This window comes from Pseudonaja textilis, chromosome 4, assembly GCF_049901715.1.
Source record: "Pseudonaja textilis isolate UNSWEBS1 chromosome 4, rPseTex1.2, whole genome shotgun sequence".
NCBI classification, from domain to species: Eukaryota; Metazoa; Chordata; class Lepidosauria; order Squamata; family Elapidae; genus Pseudonaja; species Pseudonaja textilis.
The window spans coordinates 9,879,249-9,901,825 of record NC_141993.1 but is presented as its reverse complement, the minus strand read 5'-3'; the positions used below and the strand labels follow the sequence as shown (position 1 = coordinate 9,901,825).

Sequence of the window (22,577 nt, the reverse complement as noted above, 5' to 3'; positions counted from 1 at the left end):
CATTGATGTCTGCACAAAAGGTGGACAGAGTTGAAGGTCAAATAAAAATGTGTTTTTTAAAAAAATGTCCATTTATTTTTTTAAAAAATGAATTACGTCGCTGTTAATCTTCAGAATGTATTTATCACTATAATTTCCTTTTTTTTTTTCAGCATCTGCATATTTATTTCTGAAGGTGAGAAGGACCAGGCAGTGAAACAGTTGATCATTTTATGTTGCAAGGAAGTTGTGTCCTCGATTGATAATGTACTGTGAGGTACATATGCCTTTTCCAAACATCTGTTTTAAACAAATGTTTAAAAGTTGTTCTTTTCTTATATTTATATTTTGTTTTCCATCTCATCCGGAGTAAAAGCCCTCATTTATTTTTACCCTAATAACAAGCGATGGGGTACTGATTGTTAGACAGTTGTGTAATCAGTACTGATTAATACAAAACAGGCAAGGATTATCTGATTTGCATATCATAATTAATCTCTTGCATAAATAGGGAATTGATTCAAATACTGAAACAATATAACATAGGCAGAACTGTAATTTCAGTTAACTGTGATTCTGCGGACACGTTAACCGAACTACCCTGGATCAACAGCATTTATATCATTCAGATATCAGAAGAAAAGAAAAACGAAGGATACAATGGTCAAGACTCAGTGAAAAGAAAAAATGCAATGCAAATATTAAGCTGGTTGGTTGTAGGATTTGGCTGCCACCAGTAAAGGTGTCAAAATATTGTTTTCCCCTTTATGTGAAGCTTGGACTTGCTGACATGTTTCACTAGCCATTCTTTTGATGATCCAGTCCAGTGAACTCAAGGGGGTGTGCGATCAGCTCCGGATCCATTGACCAGGTGGGATTCCACAGATTCGCACCTATTTGCTAGAACCGGTTGTTAACATTCTAAAAAGTTCGGAGAACCGGTTGTTAGAAGAAATTACTGGCCTAATCCTGTAAGGAAGGCAGGAAGGAAACATTCTGGTGTTGCTTAAAGAAACTGCCTCTCCGTTAATCCTTATTACATTCTTGGCAGGACTAGACTTCCTGTCTCAGGAACTTCTCTGGAGTTTTTTTCCCCTCCTTTGCTGGTACTTTGCTTGTGTGGAGTGACCATTCAAAGTTACAATGGCACTGAAAAAAGTAACTTACGACCGTTTTTCACACTTACGACTGTTGCAGCATCCCCACAGTCACGAGAGGCCAGGCAAGGAGATGAGTGCCTCAATGCGAGTGATGTTGAGTTGGCCACACCCAGCCAGTCACATGACCACCAAGCCATACCCACCAATGAAGCCACACCCACAGAACCGGTTGTTAAAAAATTTGAATCCCACCCCTGTATATATGTGTGTGTGTGTATGTATATATGTATGTATATATGTATGGTATTTAGGTTTCTTCGGGTATTTTCCCACGTCTTAATAGTTGTGCTTTTAAAGCACTTTTAAAGCACTATTAAGACGTGGGAAAATACCCGAAGAAACCTAAATACCATACACACATACACACACACATTTCATTGCTCTAAAATTCAGGATTACAAGTCAGTGCATACATCACAGAAAGGCAGCACCATCTTGCAATGAGTTTACTGCTGGATATCAGGAGAGGGATTATTCCCCACTTGATCCTGCAGGGAAAACTCAGCTTGGGCAGCGTAGCTGGGAAGTGTGATTCGGCCTTAACAACTTCCAAGAACCAATTCTCTCAGGGATGGGGAGAGAGAAAAGGGGCTGGCCAATAGAAGCAGGGAAGGGTGTCAAAGAAAGAGGGCTCAAAAGTTCTTGTGTGACAGCTCATACGGTCACCCTATCTGAAGCAGAACCTGTATGGTGGCCCTGCTTTTTAATATTTTCTTTGGGGTATATTTTCCCCTGGCTTGATGTCTATGGAGATTCTCGGTCATCCAGGTCATGATTGACCCAAAGGCCTTTTTTCAAGAGGCAACTGGACTTTCTTGTTTTTTTTTCCTTTGAAGACGTTTCAACTTCTCATCCCAGAAGCTTCTTCAGCTCTGACTGGGTGACAGAAACAACCTCAGCTGACAAAATGGAGTTGAGAGTGGGTGGGTTTTTATACCTTCTTTGGGCTTTGTATTCGAGATTCCTGTTCCTGTGCAGGAACATGTCCGTTAATATTCTATTACGGCTGTTGACAAATTCCTATGGCTGACTCTACAGGCAGAAAGGGATGTGCAAATCCTAGGTGTTTCTCTGAGCTAATCTTGTCACTTACGGCTTGCCTAATTGTGTTGCTTATCTGGAGTCTCTGTCTGACCCAGCCTTTCTGAAGGGATCACCAAATCTGCACTTCTATAAGCTGGCCTCCTCAGTTTCTGCTTGGGGCAGGGAAACTGGGGCTGGTTTCTGCCTCCCTTAAGATTCCCCACCACCACATTTCTCCTTTAGGGGAAATATTATTTCCTGCCTTTTTAATATCCCCCAAAATATGTCATTCTCTAGACTACATCCCAAGTGACTTAGTTGATCCGAATCTGGGAATAGCAGTCAGAGGCGGCCTGCTGCTTCCCATCGCAAGCCGCCAGAGAGGCTGTTGACCCCGCAAATTCAATTTAAGGCCCCACTCAACTCAATCCCTGGTTTATTCTGGGACACTCTTTCCTTCCCAAGGCTTGGCCGTCAGGGTGGATCCACCCTTAGCTCAGCTTCTCGCAACTCTCCCGGCTTTCGGTGCCTCTTTGATTGGAGCCCGCAGCTCCTTCCACCCGATCCTTTGCAACTTCCGGAGTATTTTATTAAGTATTTTTTTTATTAAGCAAGCCGTTTCTTCAGAACTTGGCAGCCGAGGAGGAAGCCACATTCCCGCCCCTCCCTTCCCACCGCTTGTGGTTTCCACAAAGGGGCAAACGGCTAACCATCGAGAGAGGCTGGCTCTGCTCCACTTCCTCAAAAGAAGCACTTGGCTAAGAGAGGAAAGGAGGCGCAGGCAGGAAAGGAGAGTGTTGGAAGGAAAATCCACCTGGTTCAGTTCCAAGCGGAGAGAAAGTTGCTGGAAATAAAATGGAGGCCGATTGGAAAGAAGCGTTTGGTTTATTGATGAGCAGAACCACAGCAAGCAGTGCTGGGACAGCTGACAAATTAGCTTAATGAGTGCAAGGATTTTTATAGTTTCCAGCATTTTGTAATTTTGCGTTTTGCCTTGTGCACTTTTATTTTTTGATTAGTTTTACTTGTTTCTGCAAAGGCTCATGATGGGTCTTAGTTATCACTTCCTTGGTCCTAATCCTGTCAGGCATGTGTAATTGATTTTAAAATAGAATAGAATAGGAATAGGAATGGAATGGAATGGAATAGAACAGAACAGAACAGAGCAGGAGTTGGAAGAGACCTTTCTGTTTAGGCAGGAAACCCTATACCATTTCAGATAAATGGTTATCCAATCTCTTCTTAAAATGTACAACTTCTGGAGGCAAGTTGTTCCACTGGTTAATTGTTCTCATTTTCAGGAAATTTCTTCTTAGTTCTAAATTGCTTCTCTCCTTCATTAGTTTCCATCCATTGCTTCTTGTCCTGCCCTCAGGTGCTTTGGGGAATAGCTTGACTCCCTCTTCTTTGTGGCAGCCCCTGAGATATTGGAACCTTGTTATCATGTCTCCCCTAGTCCTCCTTTTCATTAGACACTAGACATACCCAATTCCTTCAACTGTTCGTCATATGTTTTAGCCTCCAGTCCCCTAATTGTTGCTCTTCTCTGCACTCTTTCTGGAGAGTCTCAACATCCTTTTTACATCGTGTTGATCGCTTGCCTCTAGCCCGCCTTCCTTAATGGACTGGTATGGTTTCCACTTTTCTCAGTGAATGGGATGTCCTTGATCCCGTCACCTGAAGGGGAAGGTGTTTTTGTTTGTGAATAGGGTTGGCTCAGGATTTCTGAATAGCAATAGCGCTTAAGACTTATATACCACTTCACAGTGCTTTTAACAGCCCTCTCTAAGCGGTTTATAGATCCAGCCTCTTGCCCCCAACCATCTGGGTCCTCCTTTGACCCACCTCAGAAGGATGGAAGGCTGAGTCAACCTCGAGCCTGTGGTGGGATTTGAACTTCTGGCTGTGGGCAGACTCTCAACCTGCAATGCTGCATTCTAACCCCTGCTCTAACCCCTGCTCTAAGCCATGAGAGGGAGAAAGGAAGGAAGGAGGAAGGGAAGGAAGGAAGGAAGGAGAAAAGGGAGGGAAAGAAGGAAGGAAAGAAGGAAGGAGAGAAAAGGGAGGGAGAAAAAGGAAAGGACGAAAGCAATAGTACTTAGACTTATATTCCGCTTTATAGTGCTTTACAGCAGGGGTCTCCAACCTTGGCCACTTTAAGACTTGTGGACTTCAACTCCCAGAATTCCTCAGCCAGCAAAGCTGGCTGAGGAATTCTGGGAGTTGAAGTCCACAAGTCTTAAAGAGGCCAAGGTTGGAGACCCTGCTTTACAGCCCTCAGTGTTTTTATAGTCACCTCTGGGCCCTCATTTGACCCATCTCGGACGGACGAAAGGCTGGTGAGATTAATGGGGGGGGGCGCGGAAGGCACCAGACCCCTCCCAGAAACCCCGGGGGCTCAAGGGAAGCGCAGCCAAAGCCCTTCGAGGTGGGGAGGAGGAAGACACCCCCCCCACCTCCCCTCAGCTCCCGCCAAGCCCATCTCCAGCATCCACTACAGAGCGAACCCCCCCTCCCCCCCGCGCGCCCTTTCCTGTGGAGAAGTCCCAGCAAAAACCCAGGCGGGAAAGCCCGCCCGCCCGTCGGGGAAGAGGTGATGGGCGCGCGGGGCAGGGTGGGCTGACGCGAAGTTGGCTTGGCGAGGCGAGGCGGGACGCTGCCTTCTCTCCTCCACCCCACCCCACTCGTCCTCCCTGACAGGAATCCTCTCCCGCCCGCCGGTCCCGAAAGGCTCCGGCTTTTAATCATGGCCTTATATGGACTCCAGAATGCCTGACGTCACACGGAGCCAGGACAGCCAGTGGCGGAGCAGAGCCCAGCGAGCTGACGGGGGGCAGTGGGGGGCGGGTGGAAGAGCAGGGAGGGGGAGGAGTCGGAATGTGTGTGGGGGGTGGGGCCCTCCAATCAGAGCAGGGCTGGCGGTCCCTCATTGGCGGAGGACGCGGCCCGAGAGGGAGGGGGGGCGTGGCGTGGCGCGGGTCCGGGGCTGCGGAAGGTTTGCGGAGAGAGGGAGGCTGAGCCGGGCGAAGCGAGGGCGCTTTTTTTTTTTTTGGGCGGGGGTGTGAGGAGGTTGAGCGGGTCCCGGCGCGGCTGCAAGCAGCTCCCGAGCCTCGACGGCTCCCGCCTCGTAAAAGTCCGCCGGGCTTCCCTCAAGCAAGCGCTTTGCTTTTTTTGCTCCCTTTCCCGGGGCCGGCGCGGGTTGGTGGTGGGGGGAATCAAGCCGTCGGAAGTTTTCTTGGCTTCAAAGGGCTCGCTCCCTCTCGCAGCCATGCCGGTCTTCCACACCCGCACCATCGAGAGCATCCTGGAGCCCGTGGCCCAGCAGATCTCCCACCTGGTCATCATGCACGAGGAGGGCGAGGTGGACGGCAAGGCCATCCCGGACCTCACCGGCCCGGTGGCCGCCGTGAGAGACGCCGTCAGCAACCTGGTCCGGGTGAGCCGTGGGGCGGGGCTGGGGTGGGGGTGGGGGGTGGGGTCGGAGTCGGAGGGGACCCCCTTCCCCTCCACCAAGTCATTCGCCGGAGCTGTCCCGAATGGGGATCCGGTGGGGGAACCCTTCCTAATCGGGGAAGCTCCCTTTTGCAATGGTTTAGGGAGATGGGGGTCTCCAACCTTGGCCACTTTGAGCCTGGAGGATTCCAACTCCCAGAATCCCCCCAGTCAGCAAAGTTGGGGGTTGCTTCTCCAATGATTTAGGGCAGGGGGTCTCCAACCTTGGCCACTTTATGACTTGGAGGACTCCAACTCCCTGAATTCCCCCAATTAGCAAAGCTGGGGGTTGCTTCTGCAATGATTTAGGGCAGGGGGTCTCCAACCTTGGCCACTTTAAGACTTGGAGGACTCCCAACTCCCCGAATTCTGAGAGTTGAAGTCCTCCAGGTTTAAAGTTGCCAAAGTTGGAGACCCCTGATTTAGGGGCCTTCATAGAAGGCAATTGCTGTAAGGCGGCTTTGCAACTGCAAGCCAAGTCCTATCTAAACTTCTTGTGTCGGAAAGGCGGGGGGAGCAGAGCAGAGCAGAGCAGGCCGTTCTCAGGGAAAGCCACCTCCTTCCTCCCTTCCTTTCCCTTCCTCCAGCCCAGAAGAGAAGCAGCTGCTTTTGTGGAACTTCCTGACAAGTTTCCTTTGCCTGTTCTTTTCCTCCTTATCAAATGCCTTCTGGTGACTGGTGCCTTCTCCAACCTTGGCAACTTGAAGCCTTGGAGGAGCCTTCAACTCCCAGAATCCTTTGTGCAATTGCTTTTTGCAATGATTTAGGGCAGGGGGGTGGTCTCCCAACTTTGGCAACTTTAAAACAAAGCTGGCTGGGGAATGCTGGGAATTGAAGTCTTCTAAGGCTTAAAGTTGCCAAGGTTGGAGACCCCTGGGGTCTTTTTCTCCTGTCCAGGAAGGAAATTCCCCCAGGGAGCTGCCTCCTCTTTTTTTTTTTTTTTAAAGCAATGAGTACAACTGATTCATTTCTGTTCCTTTGCTTGTAAGATCCTCCTGATCCGGTATGGGTGGGTTTTACTTCCAAGGAAGAACATTTAAGGCTGGCTCACATATGGGGATATGTTGCTTCCAGGGTGCATTGCCTTAACTCTTTGACCCTTAAGAGGCCATGAGCCACCTCCTCCCTAGATAGACAGGAAAGGGAAGGAAGGAAAGAAAGAAGGAAAGAAAGAGAAATAATTCTTTTATTGGCCAAGTGTGATTGGACGCACAAGGAATTTGTCTTGGTGCAAATGTTCTCAGTGTACATAAAAAGAAAAGATACATTCATCAAGAGTCCAGAATCATCAGGACAACACTTAATAATAGTCAGAGGGTACAATAACAATTTTTATCCCACAGCTATAATTGCACTTAACAATGACCTTAAGGACCACCATCCGTGAGCTGTTGGACAGGATTGTGGGTGCTTGTGTGTTTTTAGGAGGTGGGGAATTTTGGTGGGTGGGTAGAAGTTTGGGGATTGTCATGTGTGTGTGCGTGTTGGGTCTTGTCTCTGGGTGTTATGTGAATTTCCTTGTATGTATACTGTGTATATACGTACAGTGACAATAAAGAATTCAATTCAATAAGCAATCAAATCATAGGAAGAAACAGTCAATATCAATCATTAGGATACAAGCAACAAGGTTACAGTCATGAGTGGGAGGAGATGGGTGAAAGGAAGGATGGGAGGATTAATAGTAATTAGTAATGCAGGCTTAATAAAGAGTTTGATGGTGTTGAGGGAATTATTGCCTTTTCATTTCTCAAAGAAGTTCCTTCTGGATTTCTCTTCCTCCTCCTCCCAGCAAATATGGGTGTTCCCTTCACTTCCCTAACTCTACTCTTGTCACAGCAGGAAGGTTTCCTGAGTGTCTAGGCTGGGCCTTTTGGCCTCTCTATGGATGGCCAAGGCCCTGTCCTACACCGCAGGGACAGTTTGCTGGATCTTAGAGACACTGCCTGGCATGCAGGCGCAATGGTGGTACTGAGTGATAAAAGTAGTGTTGGAAAAGTCAGGAAAACTCACTGATCCCAAGGGCCTGCCAGTAATGTTTTGTTCATCAGTACAGAAATGGTTTGCATCGGCCTTTGTGTGAACGAAGAGCAGAGCCCCATCCTGACTGGGGAATTCTGGGAGTTTGAGATCCAGGCCTCTTAAAAAGTCGCTAAGGTTGGTGTGGAAAATAAGGGAGATGATCTTGACCAGAAGTGTCAAAACTCGCAGCCCGGATGCATCAGGCGTTGGCCAGGCCCACACACCAAGTTTAGCAAAGGGCTGGAGGGAAAGGTCACCATACATCGTATGATGTTGCCATGATGACGTGAGTTTGACACCCCCCCCCCCCATATCTTGATGGAGGAGATCCACAGGCAAAAATGCTAAAAGCATTTTTAAAATCCAGGCTCCTGCAGACACCTTGACTCGCTAGAACAGGACGGTCCCCAAACTTGGCAGCTTTGAGACCTGTGTGGACTTCAACTCCCAGAATTCCCCAGACAGCCGCGTCTGTTTCTTTTTTTTTCTCTTAACCTCCTAAAGCGGAGAGAGATTGCAGAGGAACGGATTTACAAGTGAGCAAGCTAATGCTGGCTGAGGAATTCTGGGAATTGAAGTCCAGAAAACTTTAAAGTTGCCAAGTTTGGAGACCTCTGCGCTAGATATATAAGAAGGTTTGCGACAACCAGATAAGCAAGATTCTTGTTTTTTACAGCCAATTTCAGTAAAAGTAATCCTAACTTTCCTGCGAAGTGGATTTCCTGTTCTAGTCTGCCTGTTGGGGGACCAAGCAGGAAAAAAACCTTCTTGTGCAAAAAAATTTTTTTCAGCATCCGAAACTTGGGCTGAGAATTCCTACTGATCCAAAAACTCAGTCCGATCCTGTGTTAGCTTTCCCCAACTTCCGTTTTTCCTTTACCATTCCTGCCTTCCTCCCAACTTCCTGCAAACCCACTTATGTTAATGACCTGCTTATTAAAAACAACTTCTAGGGTTAATTTCCCTCTTTCTAGCGTTTTTTTCTCCACCGCCTCAAAGGAGTCTTTTTGACTCCTGCATTATATATTTGTCTGCTTTCCTAATTTCCATTTCAGCCATTTCTTCAAAGGGTTTTCTCCCTCTCTGATTTATTATCGCTCCTTTAAAGAAAGAAATTCAGATTTTTTTAAAAAAACAAAACAGCTTTTTTTTTCCTCCCCAGCTTCTGAATTATACTCTGTGGCCTACTGAAAAAATCCAGAAACAGCCCAGGGCCAGATGATGTAATTAATGTCATGTCACAATAGGCAGGAAAAGTTACAAATGAAGGGCGCAGCAGTGCAACAAGGTTTCCTGGGCTGAATCCTTTTCACTCCGCAAGGGGAATGGGTGACTGAAAGTGTCTCTCTTCCTGCGTGGTCCCCCATTTAACCCCTCTCTCCTTGCACCCCACTTCTTGACTGCTGCTTGCAAATGAAAACAAGCTGCCCTGTGGAGCTCGGCAGGATTTTTAAAAAATTTATTTTATTTGTCAACAAACTTGTACAAGATAGCAAGTATGAACATACACAAAGGGAGTAAATGGAGATAAATAGGGACAGTAAGACGGGGAGGGTAGGCACGCTGGTGCGCTTATGCACGCTGGTGCGCTTATGCACGCCCCCTTTAAGGACCTCTTAGGAATGGGGTGAGGTCCACGGGAGACAGTATGAGGTTGAAGCTGGGAGGGGTCGAGGTTGTAACCACGGAGTCAGGTAGGGCATTCCAGGCTGAAGTATTTTCTGCAATCAAGTTTGGAGCGGTTTACCTTGAGTTTGTATCGGTGATTTGTTCTCTGATGCTTGTGAAATCTGATAGGACTGCAAAAAAAAAAAAAAAAGCCCAATTACTACCAACCTACCTTCAATCGAGGACCCGTATACTGCATGAGTCAAAAAGAGGGCTGTCTACAGACCCCTCACATCCCAGACATAAAGTGTTTCAACTCCTGCCCTCAAAATGATGCCAAAGAGCACTGCACATCAGAACAACTAGACACAAGTTTTTTCCTGAATGCCATCACTCTGCTAAACAAATAATCCCCTCAACACTGTTCAACTATTTATGAAGCGTACACTACTATTACTGTTAATCTTCTCACCACTCCTTATTGCCCGTCTCCTCCCACTTGTGACTGTATGACTGTAACTTTGCCGCTTGTATCCTTATGAACTATATTGACTGTTTCCTAGTATGATTTGATTGCTTATTGCACCCTATGACTCTTATTAAGTGTTGTACCTGATGACTCTTGATGAATGTATCTTTCCTTTTATGCACACTGAGAGCATTTGCACCAAGACGAATTCCTTGTGTGTCCAATCACACTTGGCCAATAAAGAATTCTATATGTTCCCGAGTTGTTGCTCTTGACCTGAGTTTCCTCTCTTAGATCCAGCCCTTCCTCCTCCTCCTCGAGCAGATGGAAATGGCTCGAGAAACAGAGAGCTCAGGTACTCCTCAGTATTGAGCCCACAGTATTTCCCTTGTGGAGCAAGATAGCTTGTTTTCAGTGAGTTTTGCTCCATTTTTTATGCACCTTCCTTGCCACCCTTGTTAAGCAAATCCCTGCAGTTTATTAAGTTGGCAACACATGGCTTCCCCATTACTTGCCAGGAGGTTCCCCAAAAGGGACCACATGTTCCCCGGGACATGGCAACTGTCACAAATGCGTGCCAGTTGCTAAACAGCCAAATTTCAATCCTGCGACATTGGGGATGCTGCTACAGTCGTAAGTGTGAAAAACAACTAGTTGCTTCTTTTCCCAAAGTGCTGTTGTTGTAATTTCCAAGTTGAGGACTCCCTGCATGTCCAAATATCTCTTCTGGAAGGAGTAACAGAGCCTTCCAAGGGGTTTTCAGAGCCTCTAGGTCAGTGGTGACTAACCTTTTTGGGCTCCTGCGCCAAAAATTGTACATGCATTAGCGCGCACACACTCGCGTGCCAGCACCCAGAATGCAATGCTCCCCCTGCATACGTGCACAATCTCCCCCCCCCCCTTACCTGCACTGCGCCTCACAGCTGATCTTTCTGCTGGTTTGAGGCCTTTTTTGGCCTCCCAGAGGCTTGGAAAAAGCCTCTGCAAGGCTTTTCAGGCCAAATTATAGGCCCGTTTCATCACTTCTGGTATTACAGCAAATGACAAAATGAACCCATTCATCCTGAAAAGCCTTGCAGAGGCTTTTTCCAAGCCTCTGGGAGGCCGAAAAAGGCCTGAAACCAGTCGAAAAATCAGCTGTGAGGCACGCACATGTGCAGTGAGGTAAGTTTGCCTGCGGCTCGCGTACCAGCACAAATGTCCCTGCGTGCCACTTGTGGCAGGTGTGCCATAGGTTCGCCATCACAGCTCTAGGCTTTTTATCATCAGTCCACACCTCGAAAGGGTCCATTATTCCTTCCAGGAAATGGTCTCGATATGGCTTCCAAAGCTGACACCCTTCTTCTTTGCTATCGGGAACGTATATCAGAGATCAATCGGGATCTGTGGCCCAGCATTCTCCATTCACACATTTCAAGAGCCACAGCCTGACCAGATTCCTTATGAACCATCAAAGGGGATTTTGGAAGGGGTGGGGGAAGCTCTTTCTGAAATGCACCGTGCCAGTTTTAGGGCTTCTTCTCTGTCTCAAAATGGCAGACCTCGCGGGTCCATTTTTGGTCGTCACAATTAGAAAGCTGCTCATAGCTCTTGATCTGGAGTTTGCCGACCCCTGAGCTGAACTCTGGGTTTTTCTCAGTCAGTTTTTTTTTTTTTTCATTTGGTCTTAGTTTGTCCCAGCGTGGCATTTGTGGCCTTCTAACCCTCCTCTGTTTAGCCAGCTTTATCTGACAAGGGTTTTGTGTTCTCCACAGGAATTCGGTTAAAGATGTTCATCAAAAGCATCGCCACTTTATGAAACCCCAACAACCTTCAGCTCAGTCCAGCTGCAGATATTTTTAAACAGTGTCCATTTTAGGATAGCTCTTGTAGAGGGAGTGAACTGGCAATATCTGGAGGTTAAAAATAAATTATAAGGGAGTTTCCCACTCTTTTTTTTGTTGTTGTTGTTGGAAAAGTCAAACAAAGATTTTAATTGACCCAAGGCTATGAATTTGTCTGTTGACAAAATTCTAATAATTTCCTTGTCTGTGCCTTTGTATTGCCTTAATCTGCTTTTATATTAGTTGCGTCTCAAGGCTAGTTATGGTTTCTGTCGCTGCATCATAGCAGTTTTGTCAATTATGCTATCCCTGTCGTGTTTTCCCTAGGTTTATGAAATAAATTGTCTTCAATCTCAGGGTATATTTGGGAGCTTATTATCGAAACTCTCACAAAATGGCTCCCGTGATTTGATGTGGCTGGTTCCCACAGACATGCCGGAAGATAAATGAAGCTCTGGGTTTCAGCCAGTCTTGTATTTCTAAGTTTTCATTTTTTAAAAGTTTTATTTTGGTTCTATTCCTTACTTTCTAATATTGCTACTATGGCCGGAGATTTTGTTGCAAATATGCATTGACGTTTGGCAGAACTGTTGAAACTGTAAAACATGTTTTGTTACATTACTTCTTTTATCCTGATACATAGTGATAACCTTGCATTTAAATACTTTTTCCAGTCCTTTTGACTAGTTTTAATTTACTGTTTTGTTTTCAGGTATGCATGGCCTTATTACTTTAATTGTTACATACATAAAATGGATGAATCGATAAAGTCCAGTTAATTTTATGATTTACATTTCTTTGTATTGATGTAAACACTGTTTTATCTTAAGATTTTCTTCTTTTTTCACGAAGCTGATATTTTCCTTTTTAACGCATTTTCATTTCTTTATTTTGTTTAAATTAAACCCTATAAAAATAGAGCTTGAGAGACACCCAAAGGTTTGGGATTTTCATCCTTTGCACATTGTTGATGTAATATGAATCCTGATTGAATGAACTGGAATTTTCTCCCGCAAGGGGCTGGTTACCCTGTTTATGGCTGCTGCTATGGATCTTAATTTCTAGTTGGACGTTGATTTTTCACCATGTTTTTTTTTTTTGGCAGCGTCTGCCTTTGAGTCATGATTGGCTCCTGGTGACTGCATGGTTTCCTTGGCAAGATTTTGGTAGTGATTTGCTGAGAGTGGGTGACTGGCCCAACATCACCCAGCCAGCTTTGGGCTAATGCAGGGCAATCCTGGTTTCTAGCTTTTAGTTCCTTAACCAATATTTATCAAACCGGCTTTCACTATGGAATTATTGGGCAAAAAAAGATCAGTGCTAATTTCTCAAAAATTCTGTAGCTTTCCCCCCATAGTCGATAATTTTAAACTGCAAAACCAATCCGGGTAGAAGGCTTTTAATTTCTGAGAAATAGCTGTAACAAGATATGGGGTTTTTTAGTCTAGCACAAGGGCCTTCAAACTTGGCATGTTTTAAGACTTGTAGACTTCAACTCCCAGAATTCCTGAGGTAACATGGCTGGAGGAGGAATTCTGGGAGTTGAAGTCCACAAGTCTTAAACGTGCCAAGTTTGAAGGCCCCTGCTCTAGCAGTTGGGGTATCAGATCTATGATCTGAATGAGGACTCTGTGCCTGGATGGAAGAGGGAGAGCCAGCTTCTATAGCTGTTGGCCATCTAATCTAATGTTGGTTGTTGCTTGTACAATAGATTTGTCCCCCTGCCCTGCCCCAGGTCAAACACAATGTGGATGTGGCCCTCCATGAAATTGAGTTTGACAAGTCTTCTGGAGCAATTGGCTTTGTTACTGCCAAAATACAGGACAGTCTTGGCTTGGTTGCCGAGATCTTACATCTGTGGAGAAACACGAAGTTTCCCCTCAACTGGTTGACCCATCTAATAGGCAGGGACCAAGATGGAGACAATTATGGTCCTTACTTGGCCTTCTTAATCATCTGGCTGAGAGATGATGTCATGGAGGGCATCCAGTTTTTTCATTAACAATTATGACCTTCCCCTGCCATGGATTCCTGTATATACCGTGTTTCTCACAAAATAAGGCCAGGCCTTTTTTTTTTTTTTTGACCCCTGAAAAAATGGCTAGGCCGTCTTTTGGGGGGTGGCTTAATTCCCCCCCCTTGCATCCTCGGGTGGGTGGGCGGCGGCAGCTTGGATGTTCAGGAGACCTTCCGCCACCGTTGCTTTCCCTTCTCCCCTGCTGCCGCGGCGTTAGAGCAACGCCGCGGCGTTTGGTGCAGCCACGTGTGGCCAGTCAGGGCTCCTCCCTGCAACTGGAGCCCTGAGGAGACACTTGGCTTCAGGCGCTCCTGTTGCCGCCTTGCCTTTGCCTTCGAAAGTAAAGCAAATTATTTTAAAAACGACAGCCTACTACAACAAAGCCTCCCCTGCCCAAGAGGGCAGCCCAACCCCATGTGGGGAGGCAAATCTCCCGGGGCTGCAGCGCAGGATCGGCCCACCTCGGGAGAAGTGCCCAGCCGCCATCCCTGCCTGGCACCAGGCAGAGCGCGAAGAGCTCCGCCTGGGGTGCCCAGCGCAGCTGACAGGGGGGCCCTCCTGCCCGGCGGCAGAGCTCTCACCAAGGCAGCGAGCGCCTCCCCGCCGGGCCCTCTGCTCATCCCGCCAGGGCCGTGCCGGGGCTGGGCAGAGCCGGGAAAGCGAGCTGCGGGCGAGGCGCTCGCTGCCTTGGTGGTGATCAAGCCGGTGATTTTGCTTTTGTGGAAGCCGTTGGCTGTCAGTACTTTAGTCAGGGTGCATAGTTCAGTCTGGTCTCAGATAGCAAGCTTGACCTTAAATTGGGTTCAATCCACCGCAGAACAAAAGAGGATGTTTATAAAGGCTTCACCAGGGTGGCTCTTCAGTTTTGTTTTGTTTTTTTGCAAGTTTCCAGGATGATGGTAAACTTGCATATAACTGCTCTTAAAACTTCCTAGAATAGAATGAATGAGCTGGAAGGGACCTTGGATTTAGTCTCAAACTAGTCTAATTGTGAGCTCACATATTTTGAATCTTTGTGGGGTTAAATTACACTCTAATAGAGATTAAAAGGCACTGAATGAGCCAGTTTCCTTCAATTTCTTTTTCGTTGCCTCTGTCTTCAAACTGAGGGGGTGACAACTTTACCAGGATGTTGCCTAAGGGCTTTTGAAATGCCATTTGAAATTTGTGTAAACGCTTAGAAACCTTCCTGTGCTGATTCCCTCATCGCATTTTCAGATAAAAGAGGGCAGAGTAAATAGCAGATATGACCATTTCTTCACAGGAGGAATTAGTTTGGGTCTTTTCCTATGCAGAAATACTTCAGGAGCAGGAATGCAGAGAAGTTAAGAAAAATGTTGCATGAATTTAGTAGCCTCTAGATTCGTTTAGCACCTTATTTGCTCTTTTCTATATTCTTTCTAGGGCCTCAGTATCCCTTTTGCATTGGAGTGTTTAGAACTGGACACAGCCCCCCCCAAGTGTGACCTCGATACTGTGATAGAAAGCATTATTTTTCTATACTTCTCCCCTTCACGTTATTTATGCACTTACATACATACGTCATATATGTGTACATAAGTAATGTACATCAGAGGTCCCCAACCACCGGGCCCCAGACCGGTACCGGTCTGTGGATCATTTTGTACCGGGCCGCCTACTGTGCTTGGGCGCCGCCATCTTGTTTCAACGGCGCTTGAGAAAGTGCTTCCGGGTGAGCTTGTCGGTCGTCGGTTGGATGGAAAGCGGCGTTTGGGTGCTGAAGGAATCCTCGCGCCTTAGTTTCGTCGAAGGGGGGGGGGCGGCTTCGAACGAAGAGCCGTCCCGATGGCGGTGGAGTCTCGTGTTACTCAGGAGATTAAGAAAGAGCCTGAAAAGCCCATCGACCACGAGAAGGTACAAAGGAGGAGTTGAAGGTGGCAGGGAGAAGCGGGGGACAGCTGGCTGGTCGCTCAGCTCGCCTTGCCTTGGTCGTGCGTGCTGATGCCGGTACCAGTCCGTGGATTGTACCGGTCCGTGGTACAAAAAAGCTTGGGGACCACTGATGTACATTAATTATATATTTATATACTCTCCTCCCCCACCCCACCCTTCATAATCTGGTGAGGACATGACTTCAAGTCAGGAAATAAGATAGAAATGATTTCACTGATTTGAAATTAGCCCAGTAAGGGAAACTGTTAACATGCTGGTTGAAAAGGCAGTTTGTGGTGTTTGTGGTTAATAATTCAGAAGCAGCTGTGGCAAGGACTCAGTGGAGCATCTGTTTTTGGAGTTACTTCTAGATAGTTGCCTTCTGGGGCAAAGTTCTTCCATTGACATGATTTTTGAGATAGAATCGAAATAGTCCAAGGCTCTTCAAACTTGACAGCTTTAAGACTTGTGGACTTCTAGCTCCCAGAATTCCTGGAGCTAACATGACTGGAGGAGGCCTTCTGGGAGTTGAAGTCCACAAATCTTAAAGCTGTCAAGTTTGAAGACCCCCTGGAATAGATTAACAGAGTTGGAAGGGACCTTTGAGGTCTTCTAGCCAGCCCCCTGCCCTATGCCATTTCAGAGAAATGGTGGTACATTCTCTTCTTAAAAACTTCCAGTTTGGAGAATTCACAACATTTGGATTAATTGTTAAGTGATGTCTGGAAAGTTTGTGTGAATTGGCCATGTCGCCAGATCCAAGAGATGGATCTTTGCTGATGACTCATGTGAAATTCCTTAAGCATACTGTATAATTTTAGGGGCAGAATCTTGTGTGTCACTACAATTGCCAAATGAGTAATCTCTAGTTTTCTAACTAGCCTTCACAGATGATTATTTCTAAGAGCTGATTTAAAATTGCACCCATCTTTTATAGGCCTTTCTAGAGCAGCTGTCCTTCTCTTCAGAATGATGGAAATGACCGATAACTTGTTTTCTCTTTTCTGGAATAGGTGATTCTTTTATTGAGTTATCTTCATTATCCTCATACAGATAATTTCATTGAAAGGAACGCCTTATAGCTTTTCATACTGAAAAACTCTGAAGTAGCAGTTTTGCTTTGCTTAATGGCAGGACTGGCCTTTGGAAGACCACGCCAAATTGTTGTTTGTGAAGTGAAGGCAACACCCATCTTAGAGGGAGCAGAAATGTCTGTTGCTTTTAGCTTGGCCTCACTTTGTAGCATTTTGGAGATTCTGAGGTCTTCCAACGTCTTGCAGGATTAGCATCCCAGTTGCTGCATGCACAATAAGAAATCCCTTCTTCCTGGGTTAGTTTACCCCTCAAATTCAAACTTTCAAGCCTTATATACATACGTTTATAAATTACAGAAGTGAAAATTGTTGTTGACAATGAGGGGGCAGGAAAATCTGCTGTATTAATGGCCCTCTATTCCGGAATGGCAAGCTTTGCCTCTTCGTTGCATGTTTTATGAATGGAAACAATCGTCTCTGGAAGTAAACGCTTTTTTCTCTCCATTCAGCGGGACTTCCTTCTGAGTAAATAAATGCAGAATCTCTCTGACAACAACTTTTGCTTAGTGAAGGCTCTTCTACCTCCTATAAAATACACTTATTTTTAATAATGCACATCTCTAAACCAAAAAAAAAAAAGAAAGTTATTGTTCCAAGAAGCTTTAAAAAAAAAAATGCATGCCTCATTGACGGAAATAAGGACGGGGGTGTCAGCTTTCAGTGCTTCAACTTGAAATAGGATACATTCCCAGGGGAGAAGGCTGCCAAGGGTTGCAAGCACAGGTGTCAAACTCAATCGTGGGAAATGACATATTGCGACACTTTTTGCCTTTGCGGAGCCAGGGTGGGCGTGGCCTGCGTGCGATGCATCCGGCCAGGGATGGGCTTCAAAATTTTTAGCAATGGGATCTCTGCCCAGTTGCTGGGCGGGCGTGGCTTAGTTGGCCTCCTGCACCACGGCGGGGGTGTGTGTTTCACCCTCCCCGGGCTCCAGAGGCTTTCTTCGAGCCTTCGGGAGGGTGAAAAGAGCCTCCCTGGGCTCCGGAGGCTCCCTGGAAGCCAGAAACGGGCCCATTTCCAGCCTTCCCAAACTTCCAGGAGGTTTTTTTTGCCCTCCCTGAGCCTCTGCACATCCCTTGCACTTACCTGCATCCAAAACAGGCCGCGTGGGGACTCCTGGGAGGGGTGAGGCATCCAGGAGTGGGATTTGGGGGTTGTCTGAACTGCACAGAAACCTAGCTAGGGGGCTCTCCCAAACCCCTGCAAACCCCCAGCAGCCCAGCCCTGCATCCAGCTCATGGGTGGCCAGTTTGACACCCCTGATTTGCAAGCACCTGAAAAATGCCACTGAATGCAAAGAGGAACAATCCAGAGACAGGGAGAACAAACTTGGCTCTTATATTCCTAAAACACATACAGGCTTCAGGGCAATATGCAGAAGACGTTACAAAAACCAAAAGGGCGGAAACATTCCTTAATCCCCCAGGAAAGGAGACGGAACGAGGAAGAGACTCATGCTAACTTCTGTCCTGACCAAGGCTTCCTGAGACATTAACAAACACACGTTAGTCCCAAAAACCTTTTGTTTTATTTCAGTGGCTGTGAATTATAGTCATGTACAACCCCATAATGAGTCTCATACAGTACGTGAATAGTCCCACAGAAGTCTGCCAAAGTCCTTCGGGATAAGTCTGATAAGCACGCACCTTTATCTTTCTTAAAATGCTGCCACAAGGACTAAATTGCCAATTAGTTAAGGCCAAACGGAGCACAAATTCAACACGGCGCTTCAGGTTTCAAACCGACCAGTACGAACAAAGTTGCTTCCTGCAAAGGGCTCCTGTCCCTTTGCTCCTCCTTTATGTCTTATGGGAGGGCCAATCACCTCCCAGCCTTACTCCCAAGTCACCCCTTTTGTCTTTGCAAGGTTTGGTTAATATATGTATCGGTTCATCTCAATGAAGCTAAAATCTAATCATCTCCTATAGTTGATCTGGACAATCTTGATGGTCTGATGAAGCGATCCTTGCCAAAACAGTCACTTGCTCCTTTTGGAGAGGAAGGGTGGTGGTCTTGCTGGAGCTGCTCAGACATCTTGGTGGTCTCTGTGATTAGGAGAACATGTAAACACAAGGCCTGGGGGCTGGATATGGCTCATGATGTGAGAGCTGGCCTGCGATGTGAGATCCAGCCCGTGATGTTAGATCTGGCCCGCGATGTGAGATCCGGCCCGCGATGTGAGATCTGGCCCGCGATGTCAGATCCAGCCTGCGATATCAGGTCTGGCCCACGATGTCAGATCCAACCTGTGATGTCAGATCTGTCCTGCGATGTCACATCCAGCCTGCAATTTCAGATCTGGCCTGCGATGTGGAAGATGTAAGGGGCCGGCCAACGTGGATTTGGCCCGGTCTACTCACTGCAAAGAGGAAACATGCCAGCAGTTTGGGGGGTGGCATCAAGCTGGCTATGCCCACCCAGTTGGTCATGTGCACCTAATTGGCCTCATCCACCCAGTCGGCCGTGCTCCCCCCCACCCCGCAAGGTCAACCACAGCCCCGATGTGGCCCTCAATGAAATTGAGTTTGACACCCCTTTCTTTTTCCTTGGGCCTGCCTTTAATGTTTCTTTCAGTCCCTCGGAATCTGAGAGCACCTTTTTGTGACCTTCTTCAAAGGCCATGCCAGGCTGGAAGGGCGCTGCCAGTCTCCTCTTGACTTTTTGCCACTTTGGGCTACCGCGGCTAGCCTTGCAATGTTTCGGGAGGAGTCTTGGCTAAAAGGCGCACCAAAATGGAGAAGAAATGCGCTCTTTCCAAAGTAAGCCGCTCCCCAGACCTGCTCCTACTCCAGTAAAGTAAAGAGAAACCTTTCCAGCATCTCATCTTGCTCGCTGTGCCACTTTTCGGATTCTCTCGACTTCATCTGAAGTGTGAGCTAAGTGTCTGGAGCTGTGTTGCAGCTGTTCTTTTTTTATCCACTGCTTGGTTTCTTCTTGGGAGCAGATCCTGCTCTCTTGTCCTGATGAATGGGCTGCAGTAAATTTTGAGTGTGACTCTACGCGTCTCTTCCTCCTCCTTCGCAGAATGGGGCCCATTATTCAGCTCAGGCGAAGCCAATGGAGCTCTGTTCTACAAAACAGTACGAATCTTTGTTCTTCTGAATAGCAGGTCTTGGCAAAAGGCAGGAGAGGCTGAGTGAGCCCAGCATCCCTTCCAAGGATTCACTTTGAAAGATCTGCAGGAGAATCATTTTTGATCACTGTCAACAGATGTGCTGTTTAAAATCTATCCTCCTTCCCTTCCCTCCCTCCCTCCTTCTTTCCTTCCTTCCATACCCCCTGACCTCTTTCCTTCCTCCCTCCCTCCCTCCTTCCCTTCCCTTCCCCTCCCTCTTTCTTTCCTTCCTTCCCTGCCTCCTGACTTCCTTCCTTCCTTCCTTCCTTCCTTCCTTCCTTCCTTCCTTCCTTCCTTCCTTCCTTCCTTCCTTCCTTCCTTCTTTTCTCCCTCCCTCCCTCCCTCCTTCCTTCCCTTCCTTCCCTACCTCCTGACCTCCTCCCTCCCTCCCTCCTCCATCTTTCTTTCCTTCCTTCCTCCCTCCTTCCCTCCCTCCCTCTCTTTCCATCCTTTCCTGCCTCCTGACCACTTTCCTTCCTCCCTCCCTTTCCTCCCTACCTCTTTCTTTCCTTCCTTCCCTACCTCCTGACCTCTTTTCCTTCCTTCCTTCCTTCCTTCCTTCCTTCCTTCCTTCCTTCCTTCCTTCCTTCCTTCCTTCCTTCCTTCCTTCTCTCCCATCCCATCAATCACATGCTCAGCTCATGCAATATCAGCTGTTAATTAAGAAAAGTAAGGATTGGATTTTAGCATTCTTCAGGGACGATTTTCTGAGTATCTTGTAAAACGCAAAATGATTTTCTTTCAAGTTTTTATAACCACAAACAATTCGTAAAAAAATGCAAGCATTTTTCAAAAGTTTGGATAACAGCTAAATAGGTGTTTCTTCTCAGGATTGTTTTGGAAGGTTTTTTTTTTTTTTTTCATTTAAAAGTAAAAAGCTGTCTGCAGTTTTGTTATGGCACTTTCATCCTTGTTAGTAGAAAGTTAACAGGGCTATTCAGCCTTTCCTTTGGTCGAGCACAATATATTCAAGACAGCTATTCTGGTACCACAGAGCCAGATGTCCCGTCTATTTCAGGAAACAGAATATAAATTTGAGAGTCAAAAGCTCATTCTTTGCTGGTCAAAGGCTGACTTAAGTTCATTTCTTTGGGTTGTTTCCCCAAAGCATCTCAACATACTTGGGACTTGAAATGGATTTTCCCCCCTTAACAACCACATACCCCATTCATCAAACAGCCCCTGTTGTACAAATTAAATTAAATCTAGCCTCTTATAAATGAGACTAGAAATGGCCCTTTGGTGGAAGGAGCAGCGGCCTCAAGCTGCCTTGACATCTTCAAACTCCCCCTTGATTTCCATTCTAAAACTTATTTCTTTTGGCAATTTTTTGATTTTTGAGGCACGAGCAGATTCTGCAGGTGGATTTTTTTTTTAAAAAAAAAACCGTAGTTGCTCTTGCAGGAAGATGGAAACCATTAACATAAATGATGACAATGGGCTGAAATGCAGATTGCCTGCTAATGTGATCCTTGCACACAGTGTATTTTTAGCAAAAGACCAGAACGAAAAAAAAAAGGGGGGAAGGGCAAAAATATACTGCATCAAGTGCTACTACGGTCCTACAAAATGTGTTGTATATGCCATTCAAAATGCCAGTATCTATTTCAGGTGCCTTCCAATAGCAGTAGAGCAGAATTAAACCCCCCCTCCCTTTTCTAGAGATATCTGAGGGTGAATTTCTGACAGAAAGCAGAACATTCTGTCCATCTGACCCATCGGGTTATTGTTAAATCAGGGCTCCAAATTGAACAGAACCGGTTAACTGATTTTGAACTGGGGAATTAATCTGAATGCAACCGGGAAAGCGGAGACGTGGTTTGCATATTCATCATCCGTTTTCTGGATGTTCTTCCTGTTGTATTGTGTGTGTGTTTTTTTTTAATTGTTGTGTAATTTTAGAACCATAAGCTGCCCAGAGTTACACTTGGTTGAGTTGGGCAGCCATAGAAAATGGAATGAATGAATAGAATAAACAAATTATTTTGTGCATTTAATACTTAAATAAAAGACTAGGTGAAACCAGGGTTAGTAGCAGTGACTGTGAGAGGGATCTTGGGAGTCTTAATGGAGTTACTGGTGAGTTACATGATTCTGATTATTTGGGAATTAATCCCCTCAGAGGCTAGTGGCTATATTATCTGAGGTACTCAATGACTCTCCTTCCGCAAACGCTGAGTGGATTGTTTATCTAGCTTGCAACACTTTTATGAGATGTGAAATGCTCTTGGCTGAATGCCCAGAAATTCAATTAAGCCTATTAAGAGCTTTCCCTTGCTGCTTTCTGAGGTTATTGGGGGCTCTCTGAGCCCTGCAGAGTCTTAGCTAGGGGCTCTTCTGAGCCCCCAGCAGCCTACCCCTGAGTAGCAGCTTTCCTTTTAACTGTAACTTCTGAAATTCAGCAGTAAGGGAAATAGACTTAGTAGTAACCATTTGGAATGCCACAAATATATAAGAAAGCATACAACCACGAAAATTGAAGTTGCTAGGAAGCAGTAATTTAAAATAATCCATCGTTTACAGTACTTTATGCGGACAATCATTCAATTATACAGAATCTAATCATATAAAATCTAGTGGATTATAGGTGATGGTCTGGTTTCGAATTTGTGATGTACTTGGATACAGTCCATATCTGAGAGCTTGTCTCTGAGCTAGAAATTGCTAATTGCATTACTTGAGGCAGGTCAGTCATTCTCTGTTCTAACATTTAGATGTGGCTCATTATTGCAATTTGGAGAATAAATTTATTCAGGAGATGGTTTACTGTAGTTGCAGTTTCCATATTTATTTTGTATCTGTAAAACTGTTGATCGATGGGATGAGAAGACATTGTGGTTTCTCATTACATATACATATAGAAGCTATTTAGGAACATGTGT

At 46.1% G+C, this 22,577-nt stretch overlaps 1 protein-coding gene across 2 annotated transcripts in view; it reads left to right on the top strand.

Moving 5' to 3' along the window:
- The first annotated feature begins 5,139 nt into the window (after positions 1-5,139).
- The window catches only part of VCL (vinculin), a 76,603-nt gene continuing 59,165 nt past the window's right edge, over positions 5,140-22,577 (top strand). Inside the window, exon 1 of one of the 2 annotated variants that reach the window (XM_087933840.1) lies at positions 5,140-5,598. In XM_087933840.1, the coding sequence (XP_087789966.1) occupies positions 5,431-5,598 (168 nt within the window). In that variant the 5' untranslated portion in view covers positions 5,140-5,430. The remainder of the gene's footprint in view (positions 5,599-22,577) is intronic. The other variant, XM_087933841.1, reaches the window with a different exon arrangement.